At 37.4% G+C, this 18,384-nt stretch overlaps 3 protein-coding genes across 6 annotated transcripts in view; 1 reads left to right on the plus strand and 2 right to left on the minus strand.

Annotated features, from left to right (window-relative positions):
* Positions 1-666: 666 nt before the first annotated feature.
* On the minus strand, positions 667-2,267 carry LOC147162001 (liver-expressed antimicrobial peptide 2). Its single transcript, XM_086096790.1, has 3 exons — positions 1,649-2,267; positions 1,433-1,572; positions 667-817 (listed from the first exon to the last, which is right to left on the minus strand). Exons 1-3 carry the CDS (start codon positions 1,712-1,714, stop codon positions 784-786), a joined length of 240 nt encoding a protein of 79 aa, XP_085952916.1. The 5' UTR covers positions 1,715-2,267; the 3' UTR covers positions 667-783.
* A 144-nt stretch (positions 2,268-2,411) lies between these two features.
* Positions 2,412-14,915, minus strand: scarb2c (scavenger receptor class B, member 2c). The gene is made up of 12 exons (XM_086096787.1): positions 14,690-14,915; positions 14,188-14,345; positions 11,530-11,674; positions 11,228-11,419; positions 11,032-11,123; positions 9,203-9,322; positions 8,390-8,568; positions 8,198-8,316; positions 6,388-6,461; positions 5,300-5,351; positions 4,839-4,991; positions 2,412-3,228 (listed from the first exon to the last, which is right to left on the minus strand). The coding sequence occupies exons 1-12, from the start codon at positions 14,807-14,809 to the stop codon at positions 3,190-3,192; spliced, it is 1,443 nt and encodes a 480-aa protein (XP_085952913.1). The 5' UTR covers positions 14,810-14,915; the 3' UTR covers positions 2,412-3,189.
* A 2,613-nt stretch (positions 14,916-17,528) lies between these two features.
* Positions 17,529-18,384, plus strand: part of rai14 (retinoic acid induced 14) — a 40,969-nt gene continuing 40,113 nt past the window's right edge. For all 4 annotated transcript variants that reach the window (XM_086096467.1, XM_086096468.1, XM_086096469.1 and 1 more), the window contains exon 1: positions 17,529-17,678. The gene's annotated coding sequence lies outside the window, so the exon portion shown is untranslated. The remainder of the gene's footprint in view (positions 17,679-18,384) is intronic.

Below are 18,384 nucleotides of genomic sequence, written 5' to 3' on the forward strand. Positions count from 1 at the left end.
TGTTTTTGGAATGTGGGAGGAAACCCACGCAAGCACGGGGAGAACATGCAAACTCCACCCAGGAAGGCCAAAGCCCGGACTTGATCTCACAACCTTTGCACTGGGAGGCGGACGTGCTAACCAGTCAGCCACCGTGCCGCCCCCCTGGACAATGTAATTGTGACATTTGTCCTTACGTTAAAACATGCAGGTGTACCTATTGTTGTGGCTAGCAAGTCTTTTCTTCTTATTCTGCATTTGCCTTCGGCCCAATAGAAAATATAAAACATTGAGTGCAGTTAAGATTATTTTTCTTTTACGTTTAATTGCTAAACATATCAAGATTTCCAATCGCTGATTCAATAAAAATAAATAAAAGTATCCGTTTCCTGTCTAGTCACCAGAATATGCAACTATAAATAGGCATAATTTGTATGCATTTATTTGACTTTGGAACTTATGTTAAAGTGTTTACAAAACGTGTTCAAAAGGCAATTTATTGACATTGTTTCCAGTGTGTACATATAAATATATAAAAAGAGAACTCAAACATTGCATTGGTGTGTATATTTGACCACTAAAGAGATTCATACAATACAGGTTCAAGTCTACAGCTTTTTACAGCTTTGTTTTGTAGCTGCAGAAACTAATCAGATTAGTCAGGGTAATCTGATCATAACCAAAGAGTCAGTAGCCAAGTCTTTATTTCAAGCAGAACATTATTGTTTTAGTTTTTTAAGTTGATTTGATCCATGAAGAAGCTTGTTGTGCCGACACTCGCCCTGATGGAATTGTTTGTGTTCTTCAGGTGCATTTCCAGAAAGAGCAAATGTTTTTCCTGTAAAGACAAGACGTTTATTAGATAGCATCATCACCTCATGATTTTTATCCTGAGATAAAAAAAGCGGGAAAACAGACACACGGCACAATGTGAAATTCCACAAAAGGCATAAAAAGTTGTATTAAGAAATAAAACGAAAAAAGTGAAATGGCAAAAACTTTCAAGCAAATAAAAACGGAAAAAACTACAAATATATTTGCAAAATATTACAATTAAGATTCCCAAGTACAAACTGCAAAACAATGTACACAAAATAAGGGCAAAAAATAGATATGCCTGAATATTTAAATAAAATGTAAATAAATGTATACAAAAACAAATGCAAATAAATAGATGACAAAGCAAAAAAAAAAGACAATAGTATAAAATAAAATAGAAAGGTACAGAAATATTAACAAAAATTCACCCACACATTGTGAAAAAGCACATGAAATACTGTTACGCACGCACCCATGTATCCCGTGAAAGGCGTAACACTTATTTTCAATGTAGTTAAAAAAAGCACCAAAAAAACCCCCTAAAATATATTTAATCTGACCCGTTATGCATATTATATAACCTCTGTGGATCTGTCAACCCATTGCCCACCATTATAAAACAAAAAAACTGTACCTGCAGTATTTGGTGCCACACTCCATATGATCCCTGCAGCTGGCGCCCACCGGCTTCATTGAGTTCCAGCGCCACAGCAAAGATCTTTTGGTCCGCTGAACCAAGCCAGTCCAGTCCTCACGCACAGGCACAGAATCCACCTGACGGCAACATCAAAACAAAAGATGAAGTCATCACCATTAAAAACACAGCTAATAACCAATGTTGTGAACGCACCTGTGTGCTGCATAGAAGAGCCATAAGCAGAGACAAAACAACAAGCTTCTGCACGAGAGTCCTCATGGTGTCCAGGTGGAGCTAAATGTCCCGATGCAGTGTGGCTTCCATTAAAAAGGTTTGAATTAGGTTAAGGAGGAGCTACCATTAAAGATTTGCACCGTTATTAGCCTGAGGGTGAAATCAATGTGATGGCTTCACCTGATACAAGGAAGCAGGTGCTCTTATCAGTATTTACTGCAAAGTAGTCTTTAACCTGTGGATTGAGGACAACTCCACGTGTGTCTCACACACACACACACACAAACACACGCACGCACACGCACACACACACACAAACGTAACCATGAGCCACCAGGAAACTGAAATGGACCTTCATGACAGCAGAGGCCACCACACTTTTTAGGCCGTCAGGGCTCTATGCCGTGCCCACTTCACTTCCTCTTTTGGAACCATTTTAGAGGTGTAAATGGGAACGTGATGACACTTCTCAAGGGTGTGTATTTTGTAGAATGGTTGGGGGAATTGGAATTAAGGTGATGAATCCATCCATTTTCATCCATCCGAGGGTGCAGAAATTTTGACATTCTAGCGCCCTCTGCTGTTAAATGAAATTAACTTGGCTCAACTACGGTAATGTGTAAAAAAAAGAAGATTCTTCTTATTGGAAAATTTCCTCTGCCAAGATTCAAGCCACTGCACAAAAACAAGCAGATTGACAATGAGCACAATTACAAGCATGTATGACAAGATGCACATCATGTAAAGCACAATGACTTTATTATTGAAATCTGGTTTACGGCAAATGACAAATTCTTATCGTGTGTGAGTGTGTACAAAGATGATTTTTGTGTTAGCCGCGTGTAAACACATTTCTCTTTTCCATCTGAAACTGCACAATATGAGAAGACGGGAGTAAATGACAGTTATGACAGTGGTTATTGTGATATTTTGTGTCATACAGTAACTTGACTCATGCAGCCCATTTGAAAAGATACTCACTAATACTACTTAGATAAAAATGATGCTGGTAAGAACAGCTATACAAAAAGGAGGCGGCATTTCTAGCAGCAAGCTAACAAAAAGATAGCATCAATGAAAGTTGTTGTAGCATTTTGTCAGCAGGATTGGAAGTAGGAGGAAAACAATTACAAACACCAAAACTTCCCTTTATACTGTTAGTGTGCAATACTGTGTTATTCCGGGTTCAATGAACTGCAGTTCACTTGACTTTTTCTCAGATAAAATGTGCATTAAAAATGATTTACAAGTATTGCAGCTTGATGGCTTGCACTCACTTTGCGGCATAACAATTATGAAACTTGACTGGGAAAAACATTCCAATCGGCGAGGGTGTGAGCTCAAGTAAAAAAAATAAAATGTCATCATTAAGATTACATTGAGGTTCAATTAATTCAGTACTTCTAGGTTGACAAGAATAACAAAAACAAACTCAAAAGGTGCAGATTCACAAAATACTTCAGGTTCAGTAAGGCGGGAAAAAATGCAGCCGTGCAGTCTGTCACTTCCTGTGTGGCGGCTTACGATGCAAGCAGCGGCTGCCGTTCTGCAGCTGTACCCTGGAAAAAAACAAACAATTATTACCAATTCTTACTATTAACTCATTCACTCCCAGCCATTTTCACTGAAGCAATCCCTTTCGCTCCCGGCTGGTTTATTGGATTTTGACTGATTTTGCAAGGCCTACAGAATATTGCGTTCTGTTGCTATAAAAACATGGAACCTTCCAAAAGAAAGATTAGAATCTCTTCTTTCATCAGGAAAAAAAGTATATTTGTATCTGTTTCTGTTTTTTGCAGCAATTAGTATTAGAATATAGCTAAATGTCATCATTATTCACAAACCTGTTAAAACTGTGGGTAAATTAGCTTGTTTTCAACATGCCCTGGTTGATCTCTGCTGCCACCTGCTGGCCGTTTTTGTAATAACTACCATTGCTTCAACCGTTCGCTGCAGTTGAGAGGCTGCATCAAAGCCTTCTGTTTGCTCTAGCATAAAAAAAACATTAAAACGTAAAAATACGTCTTTGGGACACTTAAAACATTTAAAATATACATGTGTATACGTTTTTGGGAGCAAATGAGTTAAACTACTAACATACTGTAAAATGTATTTATATTTCTTTAAAATAAATACATATTTTAAAATATGATTATACTTAATTATATTTTGTTAAAAATGTTTTTTAGATATGCAAAGTATATATATATATTTCAAACTTTAAAAAAAAAACACAAAATTGTCACATACAGTGTCTACTTAATAATTAGTCTATATTTTATACAGAATATTTTTTTAAATAAAAACAATATTTTATGCAGAGTATTATCTTTTTTTGTTTTAAGAAAATTTAAATTTTATTGATATACGGAATACAGTATATATATTTTACACAGGTTAAATTTAATTATCATAACAAAAAAATATATATTTTATGCAGTGTAAATATTTCATACACAAGAAATAATACATCTAAATGTTCAAATTATACACATTAATACGCAAAATAAATATTTATACAGCAACAATTTTTATATAATTAAAAAAAAAATCTATTTTTATACAGAGTATTTTTACATTTAAGATGAATATGAACAAAATTTCATGACCCAATAATTATAATTAATTTACTTATAATGCTGAGTTAAGTGCATATTTGAATAGAATTGTACTTATGATAAATGAATACTTTAGTAAAAATATTTTACAGCTATGCAGAGCATATTTGTATAAAGAAATGTAATTATGAAATACCTTTTTATTAATATTCATTTCATTCAGAATAAATTTAACTATGATATTTAAAAATAAGACTACACTAAAAAAACAACAACACTTTCTACAATATTTTGACAAACGCAGTTGCACACAATGCAGTAAGGCCTGACAAACAGATGCGTTATGTTTTTGATGACAAGTGTTTAGTATAAATGGGACATTTAGAGTAACTTCAAACAGTATGTTAAAGATACTGTAATTTCAAAATATTCCTGGAAAACGAGTCACATGCTGCTTCACCAAGTCTTTATATGATCGCACGTAGCAGCCTGATCGGGTCAGTGTACTAACTTCCAAACAACACGACAATGCAACATTCTCTTTTCTGGAGTTCAATTAAAGTGCAAAGTAATAAGCCGTAAGGGAGTGCATGTGTGAGGAAGTGACTCACTTGTGGCATCTTGTGACGACACACCAGCAACATGAAGATTCCGCCCAGGATGATGCCGATCCCGATCAGTATGAAAGGAATGTTTATCAGCACGTTCTGTTCCATCAGCACGACGTTCAGCTTGGCCACCGATGAGTCATCAATGACGGCGCTCTGAGGATGCCAGCAGGGTTACAGGTGTGACTCGTTTGTATTTTGCTACATCGCAGGTATGTGATTTGCAGCATTTATCCTTATTAGGGTAATGGGTGAGCTGCACACAATCTCTGTTGACTTAAGGTAAGAGGCACGGTACACACCCTGGACAGGTTGCCAGCCAATCGCAGGGTACATATACAGGAAATACACATTTTCAGTATTTTTTTTTTTTACAATTAGTAATTGGACAGTATTTAAAACTAAAGAACTCATTTCTGTATGGGTTATTCCTATTGGATTTTGATGCGTGCTTGTGCGTTTACCTCATTCAGGTAGAGTACAGGAAAGATCACATTGGTCACGTTTTCCGTTTGGCTGAAAAATCAATCCACAATTAGGGCTGAACATTTCAAGGGATTTTAGCTTTCCTCAGGAATTAAGGCAAAATGTGCACAATTGATAGTTGAATTGTAATTCAAAAGTTGATCATGCAGTATTTTGTATTTTTTAGACCATCATATCATCTTGCATTGTCCTATACATTTCATGAATTCCTCACACACACAAAATATATAAAGAGCATAAACCAGGGGTCTACAAGTCCATGTTGCCCTCCTCCAACACACCTGAGTCAAATGATCAGCTCACCAGCAATATCTGCAGAAGCCTGATCATGATCCTGATTATTTGATTCAGGCATGTTGGAGGAGGGAGACTTGGAAATTGGACTTGGAGACCCCTGGCATACCCTGTATATAGGCCAGGGCTGGGGAAAAAAAAAGTTGTATCATTTGATTAAGTCGAGCACAAAAATTTGTTTTTACTTGTAAAAAAACCCCCAAAGAAAACACTTCATGCTATCTTTTGTATAGATCTAGGATAATGCCACATTTATCTTAAAGAGCATGTCCCACGTGGACAATTTTAAAACAAAAGCCCAAGGTAAACTTGGCAAGTGACTTTCAAGAAAGTAAAAAAAAAAAAAAAGTTCTTAAGAAATTTCCCACCTCCAACCATAAATACTAAAATAGTAATAGACAGTTTTAATATAGAGTTTATCTAGATATAGCAAATCTGCTTTATTGTTATATTAATTGCACTTAGCATGAAATAAATATGAAAGCGCAGATTTGAAAAAATACACTTGCTGTGTGAATTCAGTTATAGTAACAAAAACACTGCTAATTTCAATCGGTGTGGAGGCATATTGCCATGTTGCTCCTATCATCACAATTATTATCTTTGTTCCCTCCAAGCTAAAGTCCCTAAAGATGATGGTGGCATTATTATTTTACAGTTGAGGGCTTTTCCTACATGCGTCCAGTCACCAGGACAAAACGGTCCAGCGTTATTAAAAAACAGAAAAGAAAATGATGACCAAACGTGCACCACATGCATTTGACTTCCTTACCTGAATGTGGCAATTTTCTCAACAAAGACGTTGACCTGGAGACGTTTGGCAGCTCGCAGGACTATTCCAGTCAACTGCAAAACATCAGGTAGTTTTAAATTAAATAAAGAAAAACATTTAATAAGGGGAATCTGTGCGCACACATAAAATGCATCTTTTCCACATTTCACTATTGCCATTTTGCCTTTTCTAGATATTTCTTTCTGAAATGATTATCCGACTACACTTTTTAAAACAGGGCCTGAGAACATCATAAATATATTGGATGTCACGTAAGATTATTCTGCTACAAATATTTTCAGCCCAAGGGCATTCCCACAATCCACTTGCTGTATTTTCATTCACCTAAGCAGGAGGTGGTTCTGATGTCTCAGCTAGATTTGTAAACGACACAAAAAGTAGGGCTGCTGTGAACACTATGACGAGTAGGTACAACCTGTTAAGCTTGTATCAAAGTTCAGAGGCCAACATGATGTTAACATGGCGGCATTCATCTTGAGCTACTGTGCTGTTTAATCTTTATTATCTTGAATGAAGTCTTATCATAAGGACAACAGGGTTGATAAGAGATACTGAATGGACGAATGTAAAGCTCACCATCTAGTGGTTAAGATGAAGAATGAATGTTATGAAGAAAAAAAAATTCTTCCCTTCAGATAGTTCACTAGAGTTACCACTTTGGAGTGCCTCATTGTCAGCCGCGAGTGCCCGCACATCAGAGAAAGAGGGTAGAAGAGCGAAGTCGAATTTATTATACTGTATTTTTTTCCCGTGGCGCAATTGTGTACAATAATAGTGTAGCCATAAGCAAAATAAAAGATGATGTTAAGAGTTAGAATTTTTCCAAGTCGCAGTAGTGGTATTTCTATATTTTCTATATTTGCAATTGTTATTGTTATGTTGTTTCTAACCTTTATTACTTATTATAGCATTTTATTCTCCTCACTTTTTCACAGAGAAACAACTCCCACATAATACATCCGATTTACACCGTTCAAATTTCAACTTGCTTCAAAAATTCACGCCTTGCTGGGTATTTATCGTCTGATTCCACATGACTTACAGTACTCACATAATTTAACGTTAAATAATAATATAAACTTTTCCCCATTCATTTTCAATGGGACTGACATGGAACTTTTTCAAAGTCCCACTTTCCACGCCCACTTTTTTATACATACGACTTCTCATCAACACCACATCTCTGATACTGCTCAGTGGCAAACTTGGTTAAGTCCTTTGTCCAGTAACCAAGAGGTCGCGGGTTCGAATCCCACCTCCGACTGTACATAGCAAATGTATCCACGGCAATTATGCTAAGTCATTACATGCTAACCAACTGACTATCATATCAGGAAATGCATTCTAATTTCATCGAAATGATTAAAAGCAAATGTCACTTTAATATAAATACACCATAAGCCATGGTTTTGAACAAGACAAGTTAGTGATTTGAGTCTTTGTCTGCCACACAGGAAGATGAGGGTTCAATCCCTGCTATAAACAACTCTTTTGTAGAAATGCAATATTGAATACTAATCATTGTCAAATGACTTCACATCCATTACTTTTGATGTCATTCGTCATTATTAAGTTTTGTAATTTTCACCATAATTTATCTTCCATTCATTTCCTTCATAAGAATTAGGCTTAGCATTCAGCTATTAGCATTCCCACGCAATTTCTCCAGAAATTGCACTTAGTCCAGTATATTTATGTATCCCATATATTCATTTTCCAATACAAAAAAAAACTTCTTAAAGTGACAACATTCACGAAGAGAGACTATAAAGTGAAGCAAACGACTAACCGGATTGAGATCAATGAAGGTCTGGTGATACTCCTTCTCAGGCTTCATGCCAAATACTGCGCGCACAAATTTCTCATCTCCCTGGTAGAAGTGCGGCGAAGACATTACGATGGGCGCACCTGAACACAGCACAAGATTGACCATTCATCAAGGAAACACAACATATGGCACTTAAATGTGACGTTTCCACACCTTGTTTGCACGGCTTGACGTTAAGGACGCCCGAGCCCAGGCAGTTGCCGGCAGGGACGCAGAAACCCGTGTTGGACGGGTTGACCGATGCGTTGGCGAACACCTGGCTGGGGGGAGCGAAGCGATACCCGGGCAGTCCTTTCACCGCTACATCCTTCTCAAACACAGCGTACAGAGACCTAAGAGAGAGGATGGCGTTCATGAGAGCAGCTCGATCCCTAATAAACATTTTTGAATTATTTTTATATGCCTACAAAAAATGTCATACATAATTATTGTGTTTCAATTTTGTCTTAATATTTTTTACATGTGTAAACAAAAAATTAATGATCGCTTGAATAATCGTGATTTCAATCATTACTAAAATAATAGTGATGAATATTTTTTGTCTTAATCAAGCAACCCTAGCAGGCAAAGAGGAATTTTTAGCTTGTAGCGTGTTAATATGTAACGCTGTTGATTGGATTGTTCCTCCTCCAAAGACTCCAAAGCTCATTCCTCTCTTTTAAACCGCTTGATAAGTTTTGGCATCTCAGTTTGAAAGCACGTACAGGAATGTTTTTAGGAAGTGCCAGATAAGCAGGAAGCAAACAGAGTTCTCATTCATGAGGCAGCCGAGCCAGACCAAATCTGTAATCATTAAGCTCATATCCAGACCTGGCTAATGGAGAAGGAGAAGTTTCCTAACGAAATCCAGACAGAATGATAAGACGTGGGGAATAACAGGCTTTTAAACATTACAAGTCATTGTTGACGTTGTGATGTTTTTGCTTCTTGTTTCTACCAAAAAAAGTCAAGTGTTGTCTGATCCACCTGCACAGGTCCGAGGAGAACATGTAGAGTATTTCATTCTTTGTGAGAGAAGAATGGAAGGAGGCGCCGTTGGTTCCGTTGATCATGTTGCACTCGTCAGACGTCCACCAATTCAACGAGCTGCATGCATAAACAAACACATATGCTGTACTATAGAATTGGATGGAGCTTTGCATTTGTTTGTCAAGATTCTATTGAAACAATCACACAATAAGTTAAGCGTGAATTATGAAGGGGGAAGTCATACATTCCAAAAATCAAGCTGTTGTACAGTATGTGAAAATATTTTTCTAACATGACATCACATTATTGAAGGTTATTTTTGACCCGTTGCAAGTAAGCGTAAACAAATGTATACTTTTGATGATTATAGTTAGTTATAGTTATAGTGTTCACTCACTTTTGGCGGGTCATACGTTCCACGCCCACCCGTGATAGGTAAATTCCCGCAAATAACCGCTAATACCGTCTGTCACCTTAATGAGCTTTTCTTGGAGAATGAGCAGCCTTGTTGAAGTTAATTGCCTACAATTAACTTGATTGTCTACTTCTCCTGCAATGCATGGATGGGGCGGGGTGGAGGAATGAGACACACAAATTGGCCTAATACGAACTGTGGTCTGTTTGAAAAAATAGCTCATCAGTGATGGGACACTGACTTGCTAAGAAGAATTAAAAGAAGAAAAATGTTAACTTATCATGGTACACGTTTCTTAATTTACCAAAAATCATATATATTGTTTACAAATATAATAGATTGTACGACGGCGTATTAGGGCCACTTATAAATATATATTCTTTTAGAGAGCAGGGGCAATATTCAGAGAAAAAAAAAAATCGCGAATTTGCCACACGAGGAAAAAAATTCAGAAACTTACGAGAAATACACGTGGCGTAGCTGTAGTCTAAACATGTGAGGATTCGTTGGCGGTTAATGGGACACTGTTTATAAAATGAAAAGGCAGGATGGAGACTGATTCATTCTTATATTTAAACTTTACTCGTCATTCACCGCAGCTGGAGCGACAACACTTCCTGATCAGCTGACTAACACTATCCAATCAGATGCTAGCATACCATAGGTAAATGCAAGTAAAAGACGCAGAGCAGCAGATTCGACACATCAATTTAGATACTTGTACAAAAAAAATACAAAAATGTATGAATGTGTAAATAATAATTCTGGAAACATAAATGTACAAGTAAATAAACATTTGAACAAATTAACTTAAATGCTTGATTGTCCGGGTGTGGACTTTAGCAAAGTGAGGCGTCTTTTAGTAGCCGTACACAAGAGCGAATGCTTAACATGATGTGGTTCATCTCTGCTAAAGCAATTACTATCTCCTTATTTAGAAACCTGACCAAAAAGTCATGACACAAACAGTCGAGTAGTACGCTACGTGTATTTCTTGTAATTTTTTTTGTTGGGTTTTTTTTCGGAATATTGCCCCCACCCTCTAAAAATATATATTTAGACGTGGCCCTAATACGCCTTTGTAAGATTGTGTTGGATGAAAGAAAGAGCTGTTTTTATTTACTCAAATATTACAAAGAATGGATTTAAAAAAAAAAAGCTGCATAAATGGACCCAAAATAAAAATCCATGATAGAGTGAATATGCAAAAAGTGAACCGTGAAATAGTATTATATTCTCTAACTAAGAAAATATACTGTAGTGTACACTGATTTTAATCTAACTTCACACTTCAGCCCAAAAACTCTAACACTGCTATGACTTAAACAACCATCACCTGATTCAATCCAATGCTCACTGATTGTTGACTGGATGCATAAGTCATGAGGTTTTCAATCAAAGGCCCGATTACCTTTGACCGTTCCAAGTGTCCACTCGAGAAAAGTCCTTGTAGTCCTGCTGGCCAGTGAGGAACACATATTCTCCGTCATTGGTCGCGTTGCTCTGGAATCGCATCACCAAATGTCAACCAAACACAGACAAAGCTAAGGTCAAACAATAGATGAAACTCTTGATTGATATAAATTCTCAGGTCCGATTTTAGTGACCTTGTAAAAGAGTCCAAAAACAGGATCCACATCAGGTTTGAGCTTGTGGATGGCTCCCAGCAGAGCATCTTCGTATCCCCACAGGAGCTCGCCCACTGTACGTGTGACGAACAAGCCCTCGCCTTCACCCGTCAGGTACAGCGAGATCAGGTTGGCAATAATAGGGTGATCCTTAAACTGCTCCATCACCGTCTGAACAGCAGTGGGCAAAGAGAGAACAGTGTTTTTTTTTATCCTCTCGGGTCAAACTGTCAAAGTAAGTTAGTTTATGATGAAATGCAAAACTAGAGCGGGATGCTGACCACGACAGGGACGTTAACAGTCCTGATGAGCTCACTCTCCGGACCCCGCGACATGTCACGCTGGAATATGTACGTTTTCGTGTTGACCGCTGACACTTTGGTGCCATTATCCTGAAAGATCACTTCTTCCATAGGCCGGTATTCTCTGGGTTGAGCAAAAAGAAATGAAATAAGTGGGTTAGAATGGACATGGAGAACTCAGGGTTTCTGCGGGTATCAGCAAATCTTATTTAACGCCATTTGTAATGCAACTTAAAACTAATTTAATGCCCACGTCGTACTGTAGATACGCACACGCACAGCGTTTTTATATTAGGGCTGTCAGTCGATTCCAATTTTTAATCATAATCGCATGATTTCCATAGTAAACTCACGATTAATCGCAAATTAATCACACATCGGTTCAAAATGTACACTAAAATATATTTTCCACGTTTTTCCCAAACTCTTGTTAATTAACATAAAAGTGGACAAATATGAATTCCAAATGCGGTTGTATATTTTAGTTCATTGATACAGCATTTTATACAACTATTTGAAGTAAACAACACATACTAAACGGTTAAAAGGGGTGCAAAACAGTCAGATTTGTGTTGAGGTAATTATCTGCCACTAGGTGGCATTGGTGTTTCATGTTTGACATTAGTGACATGAACAGGACATTTTTGTTTCAAATTCAGAGCAATTTATGTTTGGAACATGAAGCAAACAGTGGATTGCAGGCCATTTTGTTCACTCGTCATCCATCCCTACAAACAATTTTTTTTTAAATCACATTTGCTGTTGCTTAATGTTATTGGAGCTTCTTATGTAAAATAAAGCTTAAACAACAATGTTTTTACATCAATTGTAATAAAAATTTTAATACCTCTCTCTGGACATCGTATTTATTTTTAATGCTATTTAAGGCCTTAATTTGAGCAAAACCCATTTAATGACTTTAATGCTTTTTAACAGCTTGCAGAAACCCTGATTATTGTACAGCAACAATTGAAATGATCCAATTTCATGTCACAAATTTGAAAATTCTTACTGTTTTTATTTACTACATATAATGTATCTTTGCTCAACTATCTATGCCAGTGACAGGCCTAACAACAACAACACCTTTAAATCATTCATATTTTCATCAGCTGGAATACAACCGTTTACTGCCACCAACATATATATTCATCAAGAACGCATTTCAGCAGGTAAGCGTGGAAGATGGTCTCACCCAGCTTATTTTTGAAATTCAGGTTTGTAAAACACTATCTATAATGGCTAACAAATCCTTGTCGAATAGATGATTTTTTTGTTGCTTCGGATATGAGATCAGCTAAAGATTAGGCAGGAAATCTCAATTTAGGTCATTTAAGAGGGAGAGAAATGCTAAAACGCATTTCTTAGTAGTATAAAATAAATAAATTATTATGCCATCAAAAGCCCTTTCAAAGTAAAGTGAAAATATATTAGCGCCAAACTCATTGTTCTACTACTGATTACTAAATAATGGGGGGGGGGGGGGCTAAAAACTAACTTTTTCTGCTGAAAGAAGATAGTCTACTCTTTTATTTGCTAGGTTTGGTCTATACAGTGTGTAATGCACTCCAAGAGGGTATGAGTTAGTGGGGTTTTGTGAGACAAGAGTGACTTTAGACTCTCTATACTTCCGAAGCTGCACTAACATTTTATGAACACCAAATGAAGGTTAATATACAGCAACGCTAGTAATTTGCCGTGGTGTTTTTACATCACCCGCAAATACTCTTTTATGGCACAGCTAGAGAAGCATGGATGTAAACAACAAGCCATTCAAAGGAGAGCTTAGCAGAGAACAAAGCAGAAGCAGAGACCACAGAGATGGTGCTGAAAAGTCAGACACCAAGCAAAATACAAATAGTAATCTGCAAAACACGTTACTCAATGGGACTCAAAAACATTGAATCTTTTCTAGCACTTAAAGATACAACATGAAAAACTGGACAGACAGTGTGATGAGTAACAAAAAAACTCACGGCACAATACTTTAGAAGTACACATTTTCATATAAGTGATCATGTCTCATGCCTGAAAGAGTTGACCAGCTTGTTTTCATATTTCTCAACCCGTTGCGCATGAAACGCAAAAAACTAAAGTTATTTTAGGATATTTCATTTCATGTCAGAACAAGCTGACAAACTTGTCTTCCCAAAACAGTTCATTTATTAGCATTTCTTCTGGTTAAAGGGTAGGCACTCGGCATACTTGAACCACTTGTGTATCTAATGTAATTCAAGAAACAGGTTGGACTTGCACATATTTTGAATGGTATTTTTCATGTGAAATTAAGCTTTACATATACTAATATTTATATAACTTTTAGTCATATTGTTATTACATTATAAACTGTGCTGTGAAATAAATTGAGAAAATTGTCCTTCATTTCATATTATTTTGAGGAAAATACAATATTGGGATATATGTAGGCTATAGTAAATTGTTCACTGAATACCACTTGGTGTAAAACGTTTGAGAAATATGAACAGACACATTACTTGAAAAAAAGTTTTCCAATCCAACAAAGAAAAGACTGGAACATTTAGGAATGACTGCCCTTGGAGAGGCTTGCTCCTGTTTTCAGTACTGTCTACCTGGTATTGTACCCTCTATTCTGTCGCGTAGTTTTCCCACTCTTACCTGTAAGTGTATGGTCCAACCTCCAGTACGGCAGGCCTGTCCCCGTCCAGCACCTCCAGGGGATTGGTCAGGTTGAAGAAATAGAACTGCATGTAGATCGGCGCTGGTGGATCCTCCCAAGCATTAAACGCCTCGGTGCCATTCTTCAACACGATTTCCTGTTTGGGGGGGAGAAGTTTCGTTGAGAAATTTGTCCCCGGTCATTTGAGCCACACTTATATTACAGGAAAAAAACAACTACAACAAAAAGAACATTTACGGCGTAAAATCCGATGCTGACAACGGTGAAAATGATCACGTGGAAAGAGGTCAGCATCAGCAGTATTTCGCAACAAAAGTAGGCCAGTGAGGGATTAAACAATCGAGGCATTAATGACATTTTTAGCCGTTAACTTCACCTAACCAAGGACATAATTTGTGTCACATTTAATATTCCCTAACTGTCCGAGCCGCAAGGTTACTAAAATGTCATCCTACGCATGACATTCGGTCTTGCACTTACCTTTTCCACCACTGACTGCACTAATTTTGGAAACACGTCAAACAAAGCCAGCGCGATGCCTGAAATGAGAATTAAAAACGAAAATAATCCGCATCCATAAATAAAACATGATTTAAACATGATGGGGCCGCACTGGGTGACGCCTGGCGGTGACAAGTGACGTTTAAAATGACACCGTCGGCCGAGTATTGTATTTGTTTTGATATACCCGGAAGTCGCCCACGGAAACAAAGATCAAATACCAGAATAAATGATTCCCTTCTGTAACTTCCCGTTTCTTCGACAGTCGTTTATTTATTTTTCTTTTTTTAATATAACCACTAAAGCGTCAAAATGAACACATGCAAGTTAAATAATACACAACTTCATAGTTTAATTGTATTTGGTTTTATAGCGCCTAGTGAAAGGTTGATAAACTAAAATTGTGAGTGACAAGCACATTCCGCTTGTTTATGCTACCGGGTAAATCTTGTTGACTCCTACGCTTTGCAAACAGTCACGTGACATTTACGAACCTCATTTTCTTGGTTTGCTCGAGATCTAGTCATTTATTAACATTTCATAAAAGTAAAGATTAATCGCATTTCAGAATTGCCTTTTTGTAGGTCAACGGTTTAAAGCCTTAATACCCTTCTTTATTTTTTTAAATCATGGAAATGCTTGTTTAGTAACACGCATTATTTTAATTTATTTTTTTACAGTACAGTAGGCCTATATCAGCTACATGCACGGTGGTAAAACGCTAAAGCCATAGACCAGATCAGTGCGCTCGCATTTTATGCAGCCAACAAAAGCTTGCTACCCCCCCTTAACTTCTATTCAACATTAGCTACCGTCAATCATAGTAAAAAATAAAAACAATAATTTAATGGTGGGACAACTATTAAAGATGCCTCAGAAAATACTCTTAAGCTACAAACAAACAAACTAGCTATAGCTCATCTTCTGGCTATCGATATGGTTTTGGCATTATGTCAAATGTACTATCATTTTAAATGGCATCACGCGTACGTGAATATCAGCGCAGCAGGGTGGAAAAATGAGTGCGGTACAAACTTCTGTTGGCATTTAAACAGGTTCTCCTAGGCTCTTCCATTGGAGGCAAAGCATGACTAATGTCATTGTTTTTTGTATAGCATAATAACCCATTCCGTTCATGTTGCACTTGTCTGCATCGAGCATAACGTCCACTTTTTACAATGAATGTAAAGTTAAATGTAAAATGTCAGAATTATTGAGTCAAGTAGTATCCCCACTAGAGGTCAGTGTCTTTCTTCCAGTATTGATGTCCCTCATATGTGACCACCCCATCAGACTCATTTAAATGTTTTCTGACAGAATGTGTTAGACGAAAAAATGTTTAGGACAAAAGTAATTACTAAAAACGTACAGCATCAGAATAATTTAAGGGACATAACCCACCTCCCCCCTTCCAAGCGTTGTATGTTTGTTTGGATTAGTTTCTCTTTTTCCTTTATTGATAAACTTTCACAATAGTTTGTAAAGTTGCAACAAGCCCTTATCTAAGTTGACCAAATCTGATCAACACATTGCACCCTTGCAGCTTTGACACGTTGCTGCTTGCATCGATACCTTCTTCTTCTTTCTTTCTTTTTTTTTTTATTACTGCAAGTGGTTGCATCACAGTCCAACATGCACCAACTAACTCGCATAGTTTCACACTACAAAAGAACCCAAACGCTATTTGTGGTGCAAATGCAGAATGAGTCAAGCATAGAGACAAAGGCTATGCACTGTTTCTGTGGCGTACTAATATGGCTTGCTCACAACTGGTTAAGGATTCCTTTTCTCAGCCCAATTCCAAAATACCAGATGCTTTGAGATACGAGTTACTGAACTCAACTCAGGCAGCAGTTTGATAAATAGTGAACAAGTCTTCAAAAAAAAAAGAAAACGATTTGTCAATCTGTTTACTGCTCCTCCCAGTTGAAGTTGGCAGTCATCCTAAACATCAGACATATAGAAATACCCTTTGTGCATTTAAAACAACCACAGTTTGCTAGCTTAATGCTATACATAATGGCAAATGCCGTAGACGGGCTAACAAATAGCTTCGTGTCTGGTGTTTGAACACTTTAAAGATAGCTTTATTTGGAGTTAATCAGAGGCACTTTAAATGGTACCAGGTGTGTGCTGTTTGAATGTGATTGGTTAATTCTGAACAGCCACATCCCAACAATATAAGGGTGTGCACACTTGTACAACCACATCATCTCAGTTGTTTTTTTAAAGATATTTTTTTCATGAGCCGTTCTTATAGATCACATTAATTAATGGAGGAAAACTTTTTCTGAATTATCATGGTCTCATTCTATTTTAAATGTAATTTGTGTGGTGCACAGTCTCCCTCTAGTGGCAGACCAAAGTATCACTTAAATTTTCAAGCCGTGCATCCAATACCAAAGTTCAGCCATTAGTTATAAATTCAATCTTTAATTTTTTAAGAGCTTTTTCCCTAACATTTAGGGCCATTTTTATTTAACATGATAATGGATGGATGAGTACATTTGAAATAGATCTTATTTGTGTGCACTTTTATGTTCAGTTTTTTCGTCCTAACTCTGCAAAATCCCTCCATGCAGCCCCCGAATGAAGTACAATGGAGGACACGAACCCCCCCTCGCCGTGCCCGCCCTCGCCCCCCCATCTCGGTCACGAGAGCCCGGGTCGCTGTGATGTCACACCCCAGAGGCAGCCAACAGCCTTGTGTGCGGGTAGAGGGAGGGAGGGAGAGAGAGAGAGAGGGAGGGTGTCCAACAACAGCCCCAAATTTTAATGTATGCGGCTGGGGCCGAGCAGGGCCAGTGTGTCAGTGGGTCGGTCCGCCCGCACGGTTTTCGTCAGCTTTCTCTGCATCCTCCCACTCGAGCGGCGGCAGAACAACGACTCGCTGTTCGCTAGCTAATCCGCCTTTTGGCTCCCATCAGGAGAATCCCCAGCCGATTCCGCGACTCCAGAAGAAAAGAGGGTAAGTGAAACATTGTGGGCAAATGAATTGCAGGCAAATTAACAACTCACTCGCCTTCTCGTGTTCGTCAAGTGTTTCGGTCGCGAAGATGCACGTCCCGCGCCTTTCGCTACTTTAGTAGTGCTCGACTTGAAAGGCAAACAATTAATTTACACTGTTAGCTGGCTCAATGCAAAAAAGGCTGCGAAGTATTAACACGCTCGCGGATTCTGCAAACATTGCATCAACATACAACATGTACATATTTAGACCCCCATTGAGAATTTGAATTCATCTTTTTCTTTGGCCAGATTGATCAACTTACCAAAGTGTTAAAGTTAGTTAGATGAAGAGAAGCCCTCTGCTAACATCGGATTTATGCGTTTTTAGCGTGCTTAAATGTCATACAAGTTAACCTCTGTTATTATTAAATTCTGAAAGCAAGTCAACTTTATGCATGTGTCATTTATTTTGCTAAAATACTGTATACTGCATCTTCCCTAAATACGTATATTTAAGCTTCATTTTAAGCATCAACTTTCAGTTTTGTAAATTCCTGGTTTGTCGGTTTATTTTCATAAATACTCATTAATTCACAGATATTTTTTGCAATTTTAGTTTGAACATTCAAGAACAAGAAGTTAACCAATGAAGTAAAGAAATGCGTTTGTGTATTCAGCACGAACATTTACTACATGCACCATGTATTAGTATTCTTAATTGTGGA

This window comes from Leptonotus elevatus, chromosome 15, assembly GCF_054856555.1.
Source record: "Leptonotus elevatus isolate MCC_2025b chromosome 15, RoL_Lele_1.0, whole genome shotgun sequence".
NCBI lineage: Eukaryota > Metazoa > Chordata > Actinopteri > Syngnathiformes > Syngnathidae > Leptonotus > Leptonotus elevatus.

Coding starts and splice junctions, on each gene's coding strand:
- LOC147162001 (XM_086096790.1), bottom strand. CDS start 1,714: ATGAGGACTCTCGTGCAGAAGCTTGTTGTTTTGTCTCTGCTTATGGCT. Junction 1,573..1,648: donor CTCTTCTATGCAGCACACAG/GTGCGTTCACAA, acceptor TGTTGCCGTCAG/GTGGATTCTGTGCCTGTGCG. Junction 818..1,432: donor TGTGGCACCAAATACTGCAG/GTACAGTTTTTT, acceptor TTGTCTTTACAG/GAAAAACATTTGCTCTTTCT.
- scarb2c (XM_086096787.1), bottom strand. CDS start 14,809: ATGTTTAAATCATGTTTTATTTATGGATGCGGATTATTTTCGTTTTTA. Junction 11,675..14,187: donor GTTGGACCATACACTTACAG/GTAAGAGTGGGA, acceptor TGCTCAACCCAG/AGAATACCGGCCTATGGAAG. Junction 11,420..11,529: donor CTGTTAACGTCCCTGTCGTG/GTCAGCATCCCG, acceptor ACTGCTGTTCAG/ACGGTGATGGAGCAGTTTAA.